This window comes from Tarenaya hassleriana, unplaced genomic scaffold (genome assembly GCF_000463585.1).
Source record: "Tarenaya hassleriana unplaced genomic scaffold, ASM46358v1 Cleome3, whole genome shotgun sequence".
Taxonomy (NCBI): domain Eukaryota; kingdom Viridiplantae; phylum Streptophyta; class Magnoliopsida; order Brassicales; family Cleomaceae; genus Tarenaya; species Tarenaya hassleriana.
The window spans coordinates 6,872,674-6,892,514 of NW_010966177.1; the positions used below are offsets into that span (position 1 = coordinate 6,872,674).

The 19,841-nt window shown below is 41.6% G+C and overlaps 1 protein-coding gene across 1 annotated transcript; it reads left to right on the forward strand.

Annotated features, from left to right (window-relative positions):
• Window positions 1-11,207: 11,207 nt before the first annotated feature.
• On the forward strand, window positions 11,208-18,177 carry LOC104819836 (patatin-like protein 1). The gene is made up of 7 exons (XM_010550100.1): window positions 11,208-11,362; window positions 11,557-11,738; window positions 11,888-12,071; window positions 17,048-17,209; window positions 17,302-17,601; window positions 17,687-17,856; window positions 17,950-18,177. The coding sequence occupies exons 1-7, from the start codon at window positions 11,225-11,227 to the stop codon at window positions 18,011-18,013; spliced, it is 1,200 nt and encodes a 399-aa protein (XP_010548402.1). The 5' UTR covers window positions 11,208-11,224; the 3' UTR covers window positions 18,014-18,177.
• The last annotated feature ends 1,664 nt before the right edge of the window (window positions 18,178-19,841 follow it).

Genomic DNA, 19,841 nt, shown 5'->3' on the forward strand with positions numbered 1-19,841 from the left:
CGACGGTGTCAGAGTGAGCCGCGTGTAGTAGCCAGTCTGATGCCGAACATGCCTATGCAACCATAGACTACAAGGGGATTCTAAGAAGTCATGGACCCAATTCACCTATGACCGTTAACAATGGCCCGAGATGGAGCCAAGAATCAAACCAGAAACTGCATGTGTCACCATTCCTAACACTGCACCTGAGAAGCGGTCTGGCCAATGGTCGGAGTTTCAGTAGTTTCCGCCACACCCAACACCAAAAATGACACGAAAAAAAAAGCTCTTCTCTGTGAAATCGACAAAGACCCCCACTAGGTCTTCGTCCACCTCGCCCCCACCGTCTTCATCTCCTGCAATTCTTCCATCTTCACCGTCTTCTCCCGTTCCACTTCCCCCACTAACTCCATCCTCTGAAAATCCCCAAATTTCAGAGGAAGCTCCACCTGGAAAATCCCCACCAATTCCTAACCCTAAAACCCAAAAAAATCAACCACCCGTGAAATTGAATGAGGGCTCTTCCTCTGCGCCCTCTTCCGCACCTAATCCACAGGCAGGTGGCATGTCTCCCCAGGATTTCCCACCTCTCCAGCCTTCTGGAACTACGACGAACGCAGGTCCAGTAGCGCAGGCGAACCGGACTCCGCTCCCTCCTCCCGCATCCTCAGCTTGGGCTAATCCCAATTTTCCTTGGGCTCAAAGGTTGAAACCTTCCTCCCGGAATCTCTCTCGTGTCGCCACGCCTTCGTACTCTAAGGATGGAACTCCCCGAATTAGGGTCCCCGGCTCTGTGCTACTCGAAACCTCTAAGGCTTGGTCTGGTAACCTCATTGGTCACTTTTATGGTCTTGCTCCTTCAGGCTCTCGCATATTTCAAGCCCTAAACCCGATCTGGGGTAAAAAGGGTCGTATCTTGGTAAGGCGTGTCAGTGACAATACCTGTCTCTTCCACATTCCGGATCTCTCTACGCGCGAATGGGCCCTTGAAATTGGTATTTGGTATGCGCCGGATGTTATGTTCACGCTATCAGAGTGGACACCCACATCTTCCCTCCGACAACCGGTTCTCACTACTGCTCCTATCTGGGTTACTCTGAGAAACATTCCGGCAGAAATGTATTCTCTGCAGGGGATTAGTTATATCGCAAGTGCTATTGGCGAACCTTGGACGCCCCCAAGATGTTCTCTCCTGACGTGGTAGAGGTTGAAGACGACAGTGGAGGGATAATCACGGTGAATGTCGGATACTCTTGGACGCCCCCAAGATGTTCTCGTTGCGAATCTTTTGGGCATAAGGTCTCCAACTGTCCGTCTCCACCCCCACCCATTGTGAATCCTTCCTCCAACCCAGCTCCAACGCAACTGGAAAACCCTTCTGAGATTCTTTCAGTTCAAGAACAACTACACTCGTCAGTTCCTGCCGCGCTTAATCAGGGTTCTGCATCTCCCGCACACTGCTCCAACACACCGCCACCGCTACGTCAGCCTATCCTTGACCAGGAGCCATCAACCCCTGTTGTAGCACATCCTCCCACTCAGTCTAATACCCCTGCTGTTACACAGACACCGAAATTTGCCTCCCTCACACAACCATCTCCGAAGAATGATCAATCCTCGAGCAACATAAACCAGAGCTCTTTGCCCCGAGAGAACGAAAAAGGTGGATCCAAAGCAGCTTATGTATTCGACTCCGATGATGAATTAGTGCATGAAGCACAACGACTATTACGATCGAGAGCAGCGGCGAACCCCAAAATTCCTTTTGACTTCACAGTAGTTAAGAGGGGTCGGACGGGGAGGAGCCGTGCCAAGTAAATCCCACCATTTTGAACTGCCCAATTTTTGGTTTCCATCAGTACAGTGAAGAGTAATGATGCAAGTTTTTTGTTGGAACGTCCGAGGTCTAAATGACTCGACAAAACAGCGGAATGTTAGAAACTGGATCAAAGAACAGCAACCTATCATTGGCAGCTTGATTGAGACTCGAGTTCGTGGAGAGCAGGATGCAGTTAACATAGCTAATAGAATTCTTCCGGGGTGGTCCTTCACTAGCAACTACCAAACAGCAGATCTTGGCAGAATTTGGGTCCTCTGGCACCCTTCCATTTCGGTCATTGTCTACTCCTCATCTGATCAAATGCTCACATGTGGCGTGTTTATCCCGGAAACGAATCAATATGCCACAATTTCCTTCATCTATGCGCGTAACACGTCGGGTGAGCGGACACAACTTTGGAATGAAATATCCGACATAGCAACCAATGGTCTAATCCCATCTAGACCATGGTTGCTAGTCGGAGATTTCAATCAGATATTACGGCCCCAGGAGCATGCCTCATCTACCATGCCGTATAGCCCATCGAGTGGAATGTTTGATCTTCAGGATTGCCTCTATACAAACGGCCTATTCGATCTCACTGCGAGAGGCCACTTTTTTACTTGGACAAATAACAATACTGAGAATCCGATAGCTCGGAAACTTGATCGTGCACTTGTGAATGAAAGTTGGCTCCTCTCCTTCCCGGATTCCTTTGCAATGTTTGATGCCCCAGTCCCCTCAGATCATTGTCCGTGCTTAGTGGAAATGAACCCGATTGCTATGCAGAGACGACACACAAGTTTCAAGTTCTTAAAACACCTAGTCAAGCATGAAGACTTCCATAATCTAGTGCGTCAGAGCTGGACTTCCCCTGCTCATAGGGGTACAACCATGTTTCTGGTCTCTTTAAAACTCAAGAGGCTCAAGCCGGTGCTGAGGGGCCTAAATCAAAGGGCTTATAGTGCAATTCAGTCCAGGGTCAAATTTGCTCTGCAAGCTCTTAAGGAAGCTCAATCTAGACTGTTATCCAATCCGACTATTGACACCGCCAGGCATGAATCCGGTTTACGTGCCTCGTGGTCTACACTATCAGCAGCTGAGGAGACATTCCTGCGTCAAAAATCGCGGATCAAGTGGCTGAAAGAAGGAGACCAAAACTCGAAATATTTCCATCGAGTTGTGGTTTCAAGACAAGCTACTAACGCCATTCATTTCCTTTTAAATGATGCAGGAGAAAGAATTTACAATGCAGATGATATGAAGCTAATGGCTGTAGGATACTTCAAAAGCATCCTCGGAACTACTGATCTGAATCTGTCTTATTGGCCAACAATGGAATTACAGGCACTGATTAATTTTCGATGCTCGGAACACATGAACACTCTACTTGCTGCTATTCCCACTGCAGAAGAGATAAAGGGCGAGGTTTTCTGCATGCCTAGGGATAAAGCTCCGGGCCCGGATGGCTTCTCCTCTGAATTTTTCGTTGAATGCTGGGATATTGTGGGGAATGACATTATAGAGGCTGTGCAAGAATTCTTTATTTCAGGAAGGTTGCTCAAGCAATGGAATAGCACTCTCATTGCTCTAATCCCCAAGGTCAAGCATGCAAATGAGATGAAGGATTTCCGTCCCATTTCGTGTTGCAATACTACTTACAAGATTATTGCAAGACTGCTTGCAAAGAAGTTGAAGCTCCTATTACCATCAGCCATCGCTCCGAACCAAACAACCTTTATACCCGGTAGATCGCTCCTTGAAAATGTGCTATTGGCCACTGAACTCATTGCGGGTTATAGTTCCAGTGGAAGACAACGTAATGCAGCTATCAAAGTGGACTTATCTAAAGCCTTCGACTCGGTCCACTGGGATTTCATCATGGATATTCTACAGGCGATCGAAGTCCCGGCTGTGTTTAGAAATTGGATCTATCAATGTATCTCTACCCCTTCATTCTCACTAAGCTTCAATGGAGAAACAACGGGATTCTTCAAAGGGAAAAGAGGGTTGAGACAGGGAGATCCAATATCACCGTATCTCTTTGTGCTAGTCATGGACATATTATCTCGAATGCTCAACCGGGAGGTCACTAGAGGTAATATCATTCTGCCGCAGAAATGCAGAACACCGATGATATCTCATCTTGCGTTTGCAGACGATATTCTTGTCTTCTCAGAATGCTCCATTCACTCCCTGTCAGCCATTCTGCATATGTTTGATGAGTTCTACAACATTTCTGGTCTGAAGATAAATAAGGGCAAGACTTCACTATTCCTGGATGGTGATGACTACACTGCCACTGTTTCAATGGCTGAAAGGTTAGAGATATCAGCTGCATCACTTCCCATTAAATACTTGGGATTGCCTTTATCGCCTACTCGATTTCGGGAACGTGATTGTGCTCTACTCAGAGACTGCATCAGAAACAAATTACGCTCGTGGATGGTCAAACATTTATCTTTTGCAGGCCGTCTACAACTACTCAAATCAGTGATATATAGCATTATTAATTTCTGGGCTGCAGCTTTCATATTACCAACTGGCTGTCTCAAGGATATTGAGAGGATGTGTTCAGCTTTTCTCTGGTCTGGTGCTCCTGATTCAGCTAGGGGTGCTAAGGTGTCATGGTCGACTGTTTGCTCTCCAAAGGCGCATGGGGGTCTGGGCTTGCGAAGATTGGTGGATTGGAATAAAACCCTATCCCTCAAACTCGTTTGGCTAATATTTACTAAAGCAGGATCGTTATGGGTGGCTTGGGTGCATCGGAACCTAATCAAGGACAAACATTTCTGGACACTCAACGAACGGGGCAATGGTAGTTGGGCGTGGCGAAAATTACTTAAGCTAAGACCCGCTGCTCGTAAGTTTCTCAAGTGTAAGGTGGGGAATGGTATGACCTGCAGGTTCTGGCTGGACTCGTGGCTCTCTCTGGGACCTTTACTGTCTTTTACAGGCGTTCTTGGACCAAGACAATTGGGAGTACAACCGTATGCGACTGTTGCTGATGCTTGCTCTATAAATGGCTGGCAGATTCCTGCAGCGCGATCGGAAAATCCGTTGTACCCATCCTGGAAGTGCAAGTACGCCAGATCAATTCTACTGGTCAGGTACTCACTCTGATCCGCTACTACCTTCGTTCTCCACGAAGAAAACATGGTCTATTTTATTCCCACCACCCCCTAGTGTGGCATGGAGTAAACTTGTCTGGTTCCCCAATGCTGTTCCTAAACACTCATTTCTGACATGGCTAGTAGTGAAGAATAGGCTGCCTACCCGTGACAGATTGTTAACTTGGGGCATAAACACTCCCAGTTTATGTGTACTATGTGGTGAGGAGGATGAAATGCTAAACCACATTTTCTTCAATTGTTCGTATTCCACTCTGCTATGGCCGACGGTTTTACACAACTCTCCCCTAGCTACACCAACCTGCAACACATTCATGGAGCATTTGGATTGGCTGAAGACCTGCACATGCAACACTCTGTTTAGGTTCATGACTCTGCTTCTTTTCCAAGCCACGGTCTACATGATTTGGCTTGAAAGGAATGCTAGAATACATGGATCACCACATCGATCTGCTGACATCATTCGCAAAGACATCCTCCGGTACACTAGGCGTAAAATTTCCTCTCTCAAAACTGATTTGGCGAGATCTAACCCGGGCGACTCAGCACTTACTGTCTGGTTCTGCTACTTTGATCCATTGTAATTGCATTACATCCTTTTGACTTTGCTCTACTCATGATGTAACAAACTCTTGTATTTTGTACATGGGCAGTATAAATATATACGAGTTTACCAGAAAAAAAAATGTTGAAGTTGACGAGCACATTGACGGAGCACATGGAATACACTTGGACATGCAGCAAATAAAGACAAAGCATGGATTGGGCCAAAAGCCCAAGTTACTCATGGATACAATCCAAGGCAATCATGCATAAATACCGAAAATATTATGCCACAAGATTACATGCACTCATCATGTCAAGGTTTTATTATTTTTTTAATAGTAAACGGTAAACTTGTACATGCTGCCCAAATACAAGAGTGAAATAGAATATCAAGTTATATTGTTAAACCATCATTTGTTAAACCATCATTCATCAGACTAATCAAATAAATTACAAAAGGTCAAAGAATCTAAACCAAGCACTGAGAAGAGTATCGCCATCAGCCATAGCCAACGGCTATGATTAGCTTGTATTGTTGAGATTTTCCGCGTAGTGAATCTCAAGACTTCTTTTTTAGTAATCTCCTTTGGGATCACTACCCCTCCATATATCCTATTGTTCCTTTCTCGCCGTATCGTATAGATGGTAGCTTGGAAAAGTAACAACGTCACCAGCCTAGTGACACTACAAAAAAATGGTCATTTCGAACAGGCAAATCCTTTGAAAATGGCCAAATTTTCATTGGAAATTAATGTTTCCAATAGATTTCGTCGGAATTTCCAACTGAAATCCGCTGGAATTTTCCAACGACATTTTCAACCGCAATCCATTGGAAAATTTTCAACCGAAATCTGTTGGAATATTTAAAAAAAAATTCAAAACATATTCTCGATTCCGATCCCGACCCCGACCCCGACACCGACACCGACCCCGATCTTGACTCTATATCAAATCCAAAGCTCTGAAATTTAATCCTCGAACTCACTTTCCAGTAGATCACGCATCCTCCCACTACTCCAACTCAATCTTCCTTAACTCTAGAGTTTCAATTGACAATCATCTAAATGTTCCAAATTAAACTTCTGATATCATGTAACATTAATATATATACATATATAAATGTTTATATATATAGATACACATATACATATATATATACATGTATGAATATTTATATGTATATATATATATTTACATATATACACATTCGAATTCATATATATATATATAATATTTGTAATACAAATACATAATATATACATTTCGATATATATATATATATATACTTATTCGTATATTGATATGTATATGTATACATTTTATTTTTACATATAAATATATATATATACATACACAATATACTTATATTTATACATATATATGTATATATAAAAATATATAAAATAAATATTTAAATATATATATAAATATATATATATATTAGTATATATATTTTTCAATTGATTTTTCAACTAAAATCCAAATTTTTGTTGGAATTCTGTTGGAATTTTTTTCCAACTAAAATCCGTTGGAATTCCGTTGGAAATTTCTAACCTATTTTTCGAACCGACATCTATCGAAAATTTCCAATAGAAATCCGTTGTAAATGCCGTTGGAAATTTTCAACCCAATTTTTCAATTGAATACTTTGAAAATTTCGTTAAAAATTTTCTAACGGACGTTTTCAACGAATATCTGTTGGAAATTTCAACGGAAATCGTCATTGAAACGCCATTGAAAACCATCGAAAATCCGTTGAAAAATTTCCAGTGGACAAATCTGTTGAAAATTGGTGATTTTTTGTAATGTGATAAACGAGTGTTTAGGGATCAAATGAGAGAACCATATCTCTTTAGACCATGGGACCATGGGGGAGGTAGGTAGAGCAATGTCCATGCTTTTTTTGTGGAGAAAAATGACAGATTAGTAACCTCGTGTGTGGTAGAACAATAAAATTGGTCTGGGGGATTAGACGACGAAGGGTGAGGATGTTGGAGCAATGCTTGATAGATAGAAGCGACGGTGTCAGAGTGAGCCGCGTGTAGTAGCCAGTCTGATGCCGAACATGCCTATGCAACCATAGACTACAAGGGGATTCTAAGAAGTCATGAACCCAATTCACCTATGACCGTTAACAATGGCCCGAGATGGAGCCAAGAATCAAACCAGAAACTGCATGTGTCACCATTCCTAACACTGCACCTGAGAAGCGGTCTAGCCAATGGTCGGAGTTTCAGTAGTTTCCGCCACACCCAACTACCATTCCCTCGATTCGGTAGTGACCAAAAGATTATGCCCTTAACCAGATTTTGATGCACCTATACTACCTAAAGGACCCTCCTTTAGTAATTAGTAGCCAGAGTAGTTTTAGGCATAAAGTCTTGTTCCAATCAGCTAGTCTCTGAATCCCTAAACCCCCATTGGCCTTGGGAATACAGATGGATGACCAAGAGACCTTGGCTTCCCTCGCAGAGTCTGGTGCTCCTGACCAAAGAAAAGCTGAATACATCTGTGTCTAATTCTTTTAGGCAATTGGAAGGGATAATATTGAATGCTGCCGTCCAAAAGTTTAAAATACTATATATGACTCACTTGATTAATTGTAGTCAACCAGCAAAGGATAAATGCTTCGACATCCAAGAGTTGAATCTCCTCCTTATTGAATCTCTAAGTGCAGCACAATCTCTATCTCGAAATCTAATCGATAACAGTGGCAGACCTAAATATTTTATCTGCAAAGTGGCAATAACAGAATGCATTTCATGGTCATCCCCATCAAGGAAGAGAGATGATTTAGTCTTGTTAATCTTGAGTCCCGAGGTATAGTAAAAATCATCCAAGGTTCGCAAGACGGTTGATAAAGAGCTGTCAGAACTGTCAGAGAATACCAAGATGTCATCTGTAAATGTAAGGTGGGAGACCAAACACACCCTACATTGCGGTGGTAGAATGATATGTCCTCTTGCAACTTCCCGATCGAGCAATCGTGAAAGGGAATCCATGATCATCACAAACCAGTAAGGGGAGATCGGACCCCCTGCCTCAGACCACGTCGCCCTTGAAAGAACCTAATTGATTCGCCATTAAAAGAAACAAAGAACGAAGGTATGGATACGCACTCTGTGATCCAGTTTAGGAATATGGTTGGAACCTCTATGGCAGTCAGAATACGAGTAATAAATTCCCAGTTAACAAAATCAAATGCCTTCGATAAATCCATCTTGAATGCAGCAAACCGCGACCTACCTCTAGAGTTGAAACCCGCTAGTAACTCAGTTACAAGCAAAACATTTTCAATTAGAGAACGACCTCGTATGAAAGCTGTTTGATTAGGAAGGGCCACCGAGGACAACAGAGGCTTGAGCTTCTTGGCGAGAAGCCGAGATATGATTTTGTAGGTTGTGTTGCAGTAAGATATTGGTTGAAACTCCTTCATTTGACTTGCATTCTTGACCTTGGGTATAAGAGATATAATAGTAGATTCCATTGTTTCAATAGTCTACCAGAAGTAAAAAAATTCATAAACAGCGTCAATAACATCCGACCCGACAATGTCCTAGTAGACAGTAAAGAACTCAACCTCCGCAGTGTTCTCTTCGCGGTGGGGAATAACTGACAATAAAGATCAAAGATCTTCATGGCACCGAAATGGGATCAACTCACGTAGCTTGGAGATAGACAAGCATGACAGATCACGTAGTGGTACCGAGGATGGATTGATAGTAGTCCACAGCCATTCGCTTTTTTCTTTTTTATTTGTTTTGTTTCCATGTGTTATGTCTCTCTTTTGTACTGTTGTGCCTTTTCCTTATTTTGTAATTTACTTTCCTTTTCTTATTTTTGTTAACCTTCATGTATATATATATATATATATGCCAGTGATGATATGCGTAATGAGAAATAAGTCTCCTTTTTCTATTAAATTCATGTCTTCTTCACCGAGCCTTGAGTTTCGGTTTTACATCCACTATTTTTATGGTTTTTAATCTTACAAACCCTTTATTTTTAGGGGGGGGGACTATGAGATATGTTTTGGAGATAATTAAAATTTTGTTTGAATATTTCGTTCACTTATTTTTGTTTGGTTAGTCTCAAACATCGATCACGTGATTGTGATTTAATTTATACCATTCTTCTTTATAAGTTTCGCAGAAATTTCGGTTGCCATGTGCGAAAGCGACCATGCCAAAAAATTCAATTTTTAAAATTTAAACAGAACCGGTTTAATGAATCGGATTAACTAATATAAAACCGTACTTCAACCATAAATTTAAACAAACAAAAAAAAACAATTCATATTTTGCGATAGTTGGGTTTAGGCTAATTAAAAGGTTAGATTGATAATTAATCCTAGGTCAAAATCAGATTCAATAAAAGCTAAATTCAATTTATCAAATTGTGGAGTTATTGTACCCATAACGATTTATTCGTACGACAATAACATCACATTGCGTCGAAAACACAAATTTTTACATTATGTACATCGAACCCAACTTAGATATCTCATACGGTGAAATGAAATGCAAAACGTTTATTTCGTCTTGAGTTCGAGTCTCAAATTGGAGAGATGAGCGAGCGCATATTCTAATCACATGATTTGGTCCGGAATTAATTAGGTTCGGTCTAAGACACACGATTACGAAAAAAAAAAATTAATCGAGACAGTGCATACAATCCTATAAATTGTTTTACGGCAAACAACAATTAGATTTGAGACATGCAACCATGTGGTGACAAAAAATGGCAAATTATATAAATACACTTACACCACCAAACCAAAATTAATAAGCATGTTATTCAGACATATTTTTATTATCTAGTACAATAATTATGTCTCTTCATATTTTCTTTTTCTCCAAATGGCCAAATGGCCAACAAAATTCAGATCTTAAACTTTTAATAGATAATACAGTTTTTTTAATATATAATTGTGTATTATTATTGACTAAAAGAGTTTGGTCTTAAAGAAGTATAAGAAATTAAGAATATATAAATTGAATCACAACAACATGATAATTGTTTTAAAACAAAATCATTAATTAGATGAATTCTATCAAGTACTTTTTTATTCCCCGAAAGAGTTATATCTCGACCCAAATGGCCAACATGGGTCAGGTTTTAACTATGTATGTTGCATTTGAATAATGATATTTTTATTATTGAAAAAAAGTTCATTATTAAGATTAGTGTGTGTATATGTGTATATATATATATATATATATATTAATTGGCTATAAATGACCAAAAACGGCGAAAAAAACAAGGCTGTGGATTTAACCTTTCTTACTACACTTTTTATTATGAATTCCTATTATTATTATTATTATCAATAAACATTTAATTCATTTAATACAAATCTTATAAAAAAAACATTTCATTCATTTATTGTCAAGATATATAAGAAATTCAATCAAAACACAAGGATTCTAGTTTAAACCAAAATAATTAAGAGAATTCTTCGAACATATGTTCTCTTTTTCTCTATCATCATTGTTTTGTTTTCTAAATGGCCAACAAGTATTATCAAATATTTAACTTTTTTTTATTATCAGAAGGTTTAGTGAACCTCTTGTTTATAAAAAAAAACATGTTGATTTTAAGTAGACTAAACAGGAAATAATGACAATCTCCTTCCATGCACGTGTATAAATACCTCGGCTTGTTTGTTGCTGTGAACAACTAACCATAATCTCTTCACATAGTTTTTTTTTTGTCATTTCATCAATTTGAGCCTTCGAACTAAAAACCAATGGAGAACAAGCCGGGGAACGGAAAAAACATACAGCCCAAGTATGGGAATTTTGTTACAATCCTCAGCATAGACGGCGGGGGAGTAAGAGGAATTATCCCGGGAGTGATCCTCGCTCATCTCGAGAAAGAACTTCAGGTCTGTTATGCGTATGATCCGCATTTTACTTTGTATACACACGTGCATGATGGGAGATGACATCGGCTACAAAAACTTGCCGGAGATCTTGAGATAACTCATATACGGACAACCTAAGTTGCATTTCTCCACGTGCGTGGTAATAATTTGTTACAAGATTGTATTAGATCCATCGATTCTCGTGCATACAACAGGAACTCGACGGGGATGATGCGAGGTTGGCTGACTATTTCGACGTGATAGCCGGGACGAGCACTGGAGGACTCATAACGGCGATGCTGACAGCGCCTGACGATAACGGCCGACCATTATTTGCGGCCAAGGACATTGTTCCTTTTTACAAGAAGCATTGCCCAGATATCTTCCCCCAACGCCAGTACATAAATTAATTTCAATGCGTATATGATTTAATTGTGTTGAAGTATATATATTAAATAATACTTACAAATTAATTCTAATAGGAGATTCTAATTTCTAACTATTTCCATGTAAGAAGTTAAGAAATGCTTCTAATTAAATGGACAGATGGTTTAGTTCGTTGCCGAAGATCCGGAACGCTTTTTATCGGCCAAGATACGACGGAGAGGGTCTTCGCAATAAGGTAAAGGATATTCTCGGAGGGAAAAAGCTCGGCGATACGCTCACCAACGTTATCATACCTACCTTCGACATCAAGAAAATGGAACCCACCATCTTCTCCTCGTACCAGGTCCGATGTTTTGTGACTAAACAGACAGGATATTATTACGGGAGCTTGATATGGGAAGTTGTTAGTCAACAACAAATTCTGGAAACTCTATATTTGGTGGTTCCTAAATATCTGCATACACAGCTAGTATTTCCATTCTGTTGTTTTAGGTCAAAGCTCGATCACATCTGTATATATATTTGTAAAACCAACTGATGAAGGCAGCAGCGTTTTCTGCAAATTCTCTTGCTCATTTGATATTTATCATGGTATCAGAGCTTCGACTTTAACAAACTCAAATAAACCCGATTTTTCGAACTTCATGGCTTCTTCCGACCCGACCCCGACTGATTCCTCAATACCGACCCAGACTCCTCCGATGACGCAACCCGGACATGCAGCAGATGCTACTCCGTTGCCGCGACGTACGATTTCGCCTTATGATCTGACCCCCAGCGACAACCCCGGGCTTGTGTTGTCGCAGCCACTCCTCCGTGGTGATAATTATGACGAATGGGCGATTAACGTTCGTCAGGCATTGAAATCCCGAAAGAAATTTGGTTTTGTCGATGGTACAATTCCAAAGCCGGCAGACTTTTCTCCCGATTTCGAAGATTGGGATACGAACAACGCATTAATTGCTTCTTGGATCAAGAATACACTCGAAGCCCATCTCCGATCTGATGTTGTCCATCGTGAATTGGCTCAAGACTTGTGGGATTATCTGAAACGTCGATTTGGCAGATCGAATGCTCCTCGGCTTCTCACAATCCGAAGTGAACTTGCTAACTGTCGCCAGCAGGGAATGACGGTGCAGGCTTATTTCGGAAAGTTGACAAAGCTGTGGGATGACTTGGCCAATTTCCGAGGACTAAAACTGTGTAAATGCCATGGCTGCACTTGTGACATCGCTGATGTTCTTGAAAAAGAACGGGATGAGGACAGGTTGTTCGAGTTCTTGCTTGGACTCGATGATTCAAGATATGCCACTGTCAGGTCGAGTTTGCTATCTCGCCATCCTCTTCCATCTCTTGAGGAAGCTTACAACACAGTCTCTCAAGACGAAGCAGCTAAGCATGTTACTCAGACTTTTGAAACCAAACCTGATGCCTCTGTTTTCTTGGTTCGATCCTCTGCGAAATTTCGCAGCAAACCCGACGACAAGGATCGCACTATACTATGTACCCACTGCAACAGAACTGGCCATTTGGCCGAAAATTGTTTCAAGATTATTGGGTATCCAGATTGGTGGGGCGATCGCCCGCGAACTCGTTCTGGTGCATCTCGTGGCAGAGGAACTACGACATCTGATCGATCTCAAGGTCCTCTGCCTCGGGCTAATATGACGCATGTTCAAGCATCGACACCCGTGGTTCCCTTGACTGCTGCAGACAAAAGCCTCGTTGGGGGCATTACACAAGAACAGTGGGATAGCTTGATGACCATGCTCGGCAAAACGACCGCCAGTCGTTTCGATACTGCTTCTGGTAAGTCCTCATCTTCTTTATGGATACTTGATACTGGCTGTTCCCAGCATATGACAGGAGAATTTGGGTCTTTGACGGATATCTCCTCAACACCACCATGCTCGGTTATTCTTCCTGATAATAGATCAGTTGTCTCTACTCACAGTGGTTCAGTAATCTTGAGTCCTACTCTGCGTCTCACAAATGTTCTATATGTTCCGGGTCTGCACTGCCAATTGGTTTCTATCGGTCAGATGATGACTGATATTGATTGCTTCGTGACTTTTGCACCGTCATTCTGTGTGATTCAGGACCGGAATACCAAGACGGTGATTGGAGCGGGTGAGCAACGTGCGGGTCTATATTACTATCGGTCAGTGGCAATCTCGGCAGCAGCTAAGAAAAAGGATTTCCAGTCAAGTGATGTTTGGCATAAGCGACTCGGTCATCCCTCTCCGAAGGCACTGTTGAAGATTCCAGCTCTTGATATTTCAGCAATTTCTTCTTCTGTTTCCGAGTTGTGTGATGTTTGTTTACGGGCAAAACAAACACGCGAACCTTTTCCATTGAGTAACAATAAAGCATCTGCTATTTTTGAGTTAGTTCACTGTGATATTTGGGGACCGTATCGTTCTCCATCATTCTCCGGAGCCAGATATTTCTTGACTATTGTCGACGATTTTTCCCGCGGCACTTGGGTTTTTCTGATGCTCGGAAAATACGAAACTCAAACCAAACTCCGTGATTTTATTGCTCTTGTTGAAAGACAATTCACTGCAACTGTCAAAATATTGCGAACAGACAATGGAGCTGAGTTTATCAGCCTGCGTCCATATCTGTCATCAAAGGGAATAGTACACGAGACATCGTGTGTTGGCACGCCACAACAAAATGGCCGGGTCAAAAGAAAACACCGTCACCTACTCAACATTGCCCGGGCTTTGCTTTTCCAAGCAAACCTACCTATTGATTTCTGGGGAGAAAGTGTCTTGACTGCAGCTTATCTTATCAACCGAACGCCATCATCAGCTCTTGCAAATCGCACCCCATATGAAATCCTGTATGGAACCTGCCCCGATTACAGCAATCTGCGTGTCTTTGGAGCATTGTGTTATGCTCATCATCAAGATCGAACTCATGATAAGTTCTCTCCTCGCAGTTCTCGCTGCATTTTTCTTGGTTACCCATATGGTCAAAAAGGCTGGAGACTTTATAACCTTGAGACAAAGAAGGTTTTTGTCTCTAGAGATGTCGTTTTCTTCGAAACCCGGTTTCCGTTTTCTGAAATGTCAGCGCAGAATTTACCGGCTACAAGCCCATCCCCTTCTTCTTTTTGGAACAATTCTTATGATGATGATGCTGAGTTTCACATCGCCCATACTCCCCGCCAGCAGTCATCTCCATCTGCCGCAGCTGATGTTGCAGTGATGGAGGAACCACAATCTGATATTGTTGCCTCTGGTTCGTCATCGTCTCCAGCATCATCTTCTTCCCCGTTAGTAGTTCCTGATCCGGTTATTGTTCATCAATCTGATACGCCTGCTGAAGCTGGAAATATTCTTGGCAGAGGACATCGACAGAAATTTCAGAACACTCTTTTGAAAGATTTTGTCACCAATTCTGTTTCGGTTGTGTCAGGTATGCCATTTCCTCTCGAGAATTACATCTCCTATGACCGAATTCTTCCACAGCATAAAGCCTTTGTTGCTACTGTCACTGAAGAATCTGACCCTCGATCATACTCTGAAGCATCTCGCGATTCTCGCTGGCGGAAAGCTATGTCCGATGAACTCTCTGCCTTGGAGCAAAATCGGACATGGACTATGGAAACTCTACCACCGGACAAAAAGGCAATTGGATCAAAATGGGTCTTCCGCACGAAATACAAATCTGATGGTAGCATCGAACGTCACAAAGCCCGGCTCGTCATTTTGGGAAATCGACAAACAGAAGGAGTGGATTACGATGACACCTTTGCTCCTGTAGCAAAGATGGTTACGGTCAGAACATATCTCGCCGTCGCAGCAGCTCGAAAATGGGACGTTCATCAAATGGACGTCTATAATGCGTTCCTTCACGGTGATCTTTCCGAAGAAGTATACATGAAACCACCTCCTGGGTTTTCAGTCTCAAATCCAAAGTTGGTGTGTCGGCTGCGAAAATCGCTCTATGGCCTCAAGCAAGCACCCCGCTGTTGGTTCGCCAAACTCGCTGAGGCTCTTACCAAGTACGGTTTTGTTCAAACTGAATCCGACCACTCGTTATTTATTCTGAAACAGGGTACCACCCGTCTCCACGTGCTTGTCTACGTCGATGATTTGTTAATCACGGAAAGTTGTGCTCAAGCTATGACACACTTTAAACTATATCTTAGTCACTGTTTCAGAATGAAGAACCTTGGCAGCTTGAAATATTTTCTTGGCATTGAGGTGGCGCGAAATTCATCTGGTTTCTCTCTTTGCCAAAGAAAATACACATTGGATCTCATTGCCGAAGCTGGGTTATTGGCTGCAAAACCAGCATCATTTCCGTTAGAGCAAAACCACCGATTGGGCATCTCCGACAGTGAAATCTTGCCAGATCCAGAACCGTATAGACGTCTCATTGGCAAGCTTCTGTACCTCCTAGCCACTCGTCCGGATATTACATATGCGGGACACACTCTCTCTCAGTTTATGCAGACTCCTCGCAGAGATCATTGGCTGGCGGCTCTGCGGGTAATTCGATATCTCAAGTTGAATCCCGGGCAGGGGATTCTCCTACGATCAGATTCCGACTTACGTCTATATGGTTGGTGTGATTCTGACTGGGCCGGTGACCCACGTTCCCGACGATCCCTCTCTGGTTATATCATCCAGCTCGGAAATTCTCCCATCTCATGGCGTTCTAAGAAGCAACCGACGGTAGCTCTCTCTTCAGCCGAAGCCGAATACAGGGCAATGCAGATTGCTACTTGCGAGCTCGTCTGGCTAAAGTCCCTGCTCACTTCGCTCGGTGTCCGACATCCTGATCCTATGGTCCTCCACTGCGATTCTCAAGCTGCGTTACACATCGCTGCAAACGATGTATTCCATGATCGGACAAAACACATCGAAGTCAGCTGTCATTTTCTGCGACAATTTATTAAATCTGGCCAGATTTCGACCCGTCATGTTTCATCCGCCTCCCAGCTTGCTGACATCTTTACGAAGGCACTCGGACAACGAGAGTTCACGGTTTTTCTCTCCAAGTTGGGCATCCATAACATCTATGCTCCAACTTGAGGGGGGTATTACGGGAGCTTGATATGGGAAGTTGTTAGTCAACAACAAATTCTGGAAACTCTATATTTGGTGGTTCCTAAATATCTGCATACACAGCTAGTATTTCCATTCTGTTGTTTTAGGTCAAAGCTCGATCACATCTGTATATATATTTGTAAAACCAACTGATGAAGGCAGCAGCGTTTTCTGCAAATTCTCTTGCTCATTTGATATTTATCAGATATATTACTCAAATCTTGACATCATCTCTTTTTTTGTCCCTGTGAAGATGTTGGCTGATCCGAGTTTGGACGCGGAGTTATCACACATATGCATTAGCACATCGGCTGCTCCGATTTATTTTCCTCCCCACGAATTTAAGAATGAAGACCGTACAGGAAAAGTGACAGAGTTCAACCTCATTGACGGCGGAGTCACGGCCAATAACCCGGTAAATACCATCTCTCTGGGACCCTTTTACTTGCAAACAACAACAACAAAAAACGAAATGAATGACGCTTTTTGTTTGGTTCTTTCTACCAGACATTGTTGGCTATGACCGCAGTGTCTAAACAGATAGAGCTGAAGAATGAGGATATGGGGCATATGGATTCAAACTCCATCCCATTCCTCGTTATATCCATAGGGACAGGATCGGCAAAAAAACAAGGGAAGTACAATGCCTCAACGGCCTCATACTGGGGAGCCATCTCTTGGCTCTTCCACCTTGGATCTTCCCCTTTATCTGAATGTTTCTTGGAATCCAACAGTGCCATGGTCCATTACCACAGCTCCGTCAAGTTCCAAGCCTCTAATTCCCGAAAAAATTACCTTAGGATCGATGTAAGGTTGAGTTGAAATGTGTCATATCTATCACCATCCGTACGGTATATAACTACATATTGTGTATGTGTTTTTCTCTCGTTAGGACGATTCACTGGAAGGAGATGTGAGCTCTACTGACATAGCTACGAAGGTTAACCTGGAAAACCTGGAGAAGATCGGAATTAATTTGCTGGAAAAGAGAGTCGCCAGAATGAATCTCAAAACTGGTGAACCAGTATCTGGTAAAACTAACTACAAAGGAAAACTCAAAAGGTGAATGATTTTGTCTCGGTCCAAGGAACAGAAGGTGAATGCATACGTTTAACTTCATCTCTCTTTGTTTTTCTTCTGGATATTCCATGACAGGTTCGCCAAAAAGCTTTCGGAGGAAAGGAAGCTCCGGATGGCTGCTAAGTCTGGGTCAAAGTGATCAACATAGATACAGACAGAGCCCAAGCTTTTGTTCTTTTGGATTTTGTTTCTCTTTATGTCTGAATCTGTTTTCATCTCTATCTTTCATGTTCTTGTCTCTGTGTGTGTGTGTGACGATCTGTCTTTTGCGCTTTTGTTTTGAACTTTTTTTTTGGGGGTGTGATTCTTCCACGAACAACAATAAAGGAAAATCAATGACTTCAAAAAAAAATAACACTTGTACTTCGTATAAATTATCGTAAAAGTCGTAGGTTTGGCAATGGACAGCTCAAGCAAGATACAGATTTGTCTTAAGTCCTAACCACGATTAGCACTTTAGGGTACGGACAACACATTGACTTTGATTAAACAAACGATGATTAATAACTAAATAAAATATCGAGATAAACGAAGAAAATTGTGACTTGTAACGCTCGGATGACTTGGATAAAGAACACATACATAAATTAATCACCAATCTCCCTCCACACGTGAAAGTGCATATATTCGCATCAAATCCCGGTTTTGTCTCTGTAAATGTGATCTTGTCTCTTCATACGGTCATACCCTTTTACCAATTCGATTCTTCGGATTCGAATCATCAAAAATCAATGGAGAAAGATTCACAGTGCTCGAAAAACAACCGCCGACATACGAAAAAATGGTTACGAATTATGATCCTCAGCATGGACGGCGGAGGAGTCCGAAGAATAATTGTCGGAGTCATCTTGGCTCGTCTCGAATCACATCTTCAGGTTGTATTATAATTACGACTCGATCCATTGTTTCTTTCTTACTCTACTCTTATTTTTTTCTTTACTTTAAAGTTTGTCCACTATATATCCCATGCAGTGAAACCTTTTAATGATATTATTTTTTGTTAAAGATCTTTAATGATATTATTTATAACCCATAATTTTGAGAGGTGAAAACAAGTATCAGAATCACTTAAATCTTTTTCATTGTTTAATCACCTTGACAACCATACGTAATGTTTTGATATAAAGGAAACTTATCGGACTAATCCTTATGATTATGTACCTATATTCAAACATAAAGATGATTACAAGTGAGGAAAAAAAACATGAGTGCATAGTACAAAGATATACGAGGGATATCCAAGGATTAAACGATTCATATGAAATCGCAAGAGGACAGATCCTGATACTTGATCCAATTTCGGACTTGCAGAAGACTTACAATCTGATCAATCAATAGGAGCAATAAACATTGATCAAGACTTCTATTCCTACTACTGCAGATACCATGGTATTTCAAACTACTGCATCGAATGGTGCTGGTGATGTTGTTGTTGCTGTTGCAGGAAATTTTCTCAACAACCAACGACCTATTTGCACACATTGTGGCATTCAAGGCTATACTATACAGAAATGTTACAAGTTCCATGTTTATCCACCTCGATACAAGTCTCGAGCACAACAAACTCCTGTACCAAAGTCTGGCAATCCATACAGTTCTTCAAACCTCAGTATCCTCCAAGAAATACAAATGTGGTTACTGAACCTACTGATATTACGAATCATCTATCTGATGTTGGTGGATTCACAGAACGTCAGCTACGTCAATTGTTTGTCAAACTTGGACAACACTTAAGGATTTTATATCCATCTATTACGGCACAAGGAGCACCGACAAATGTTGGATCTATCACAGGTACTTCTGCTTATGTTGTTAGACCTATTGCATTGTTAACTTTGCATTCCAATTCAAATTAGATTTTAGGGCTTCAATGTTAACGGACATGAAAAACATGAAGAACACATGAAGCCCTCGGAGCATGATGGACAACACTCGAGCATGCACATGCAACATGGATCGAACAACAC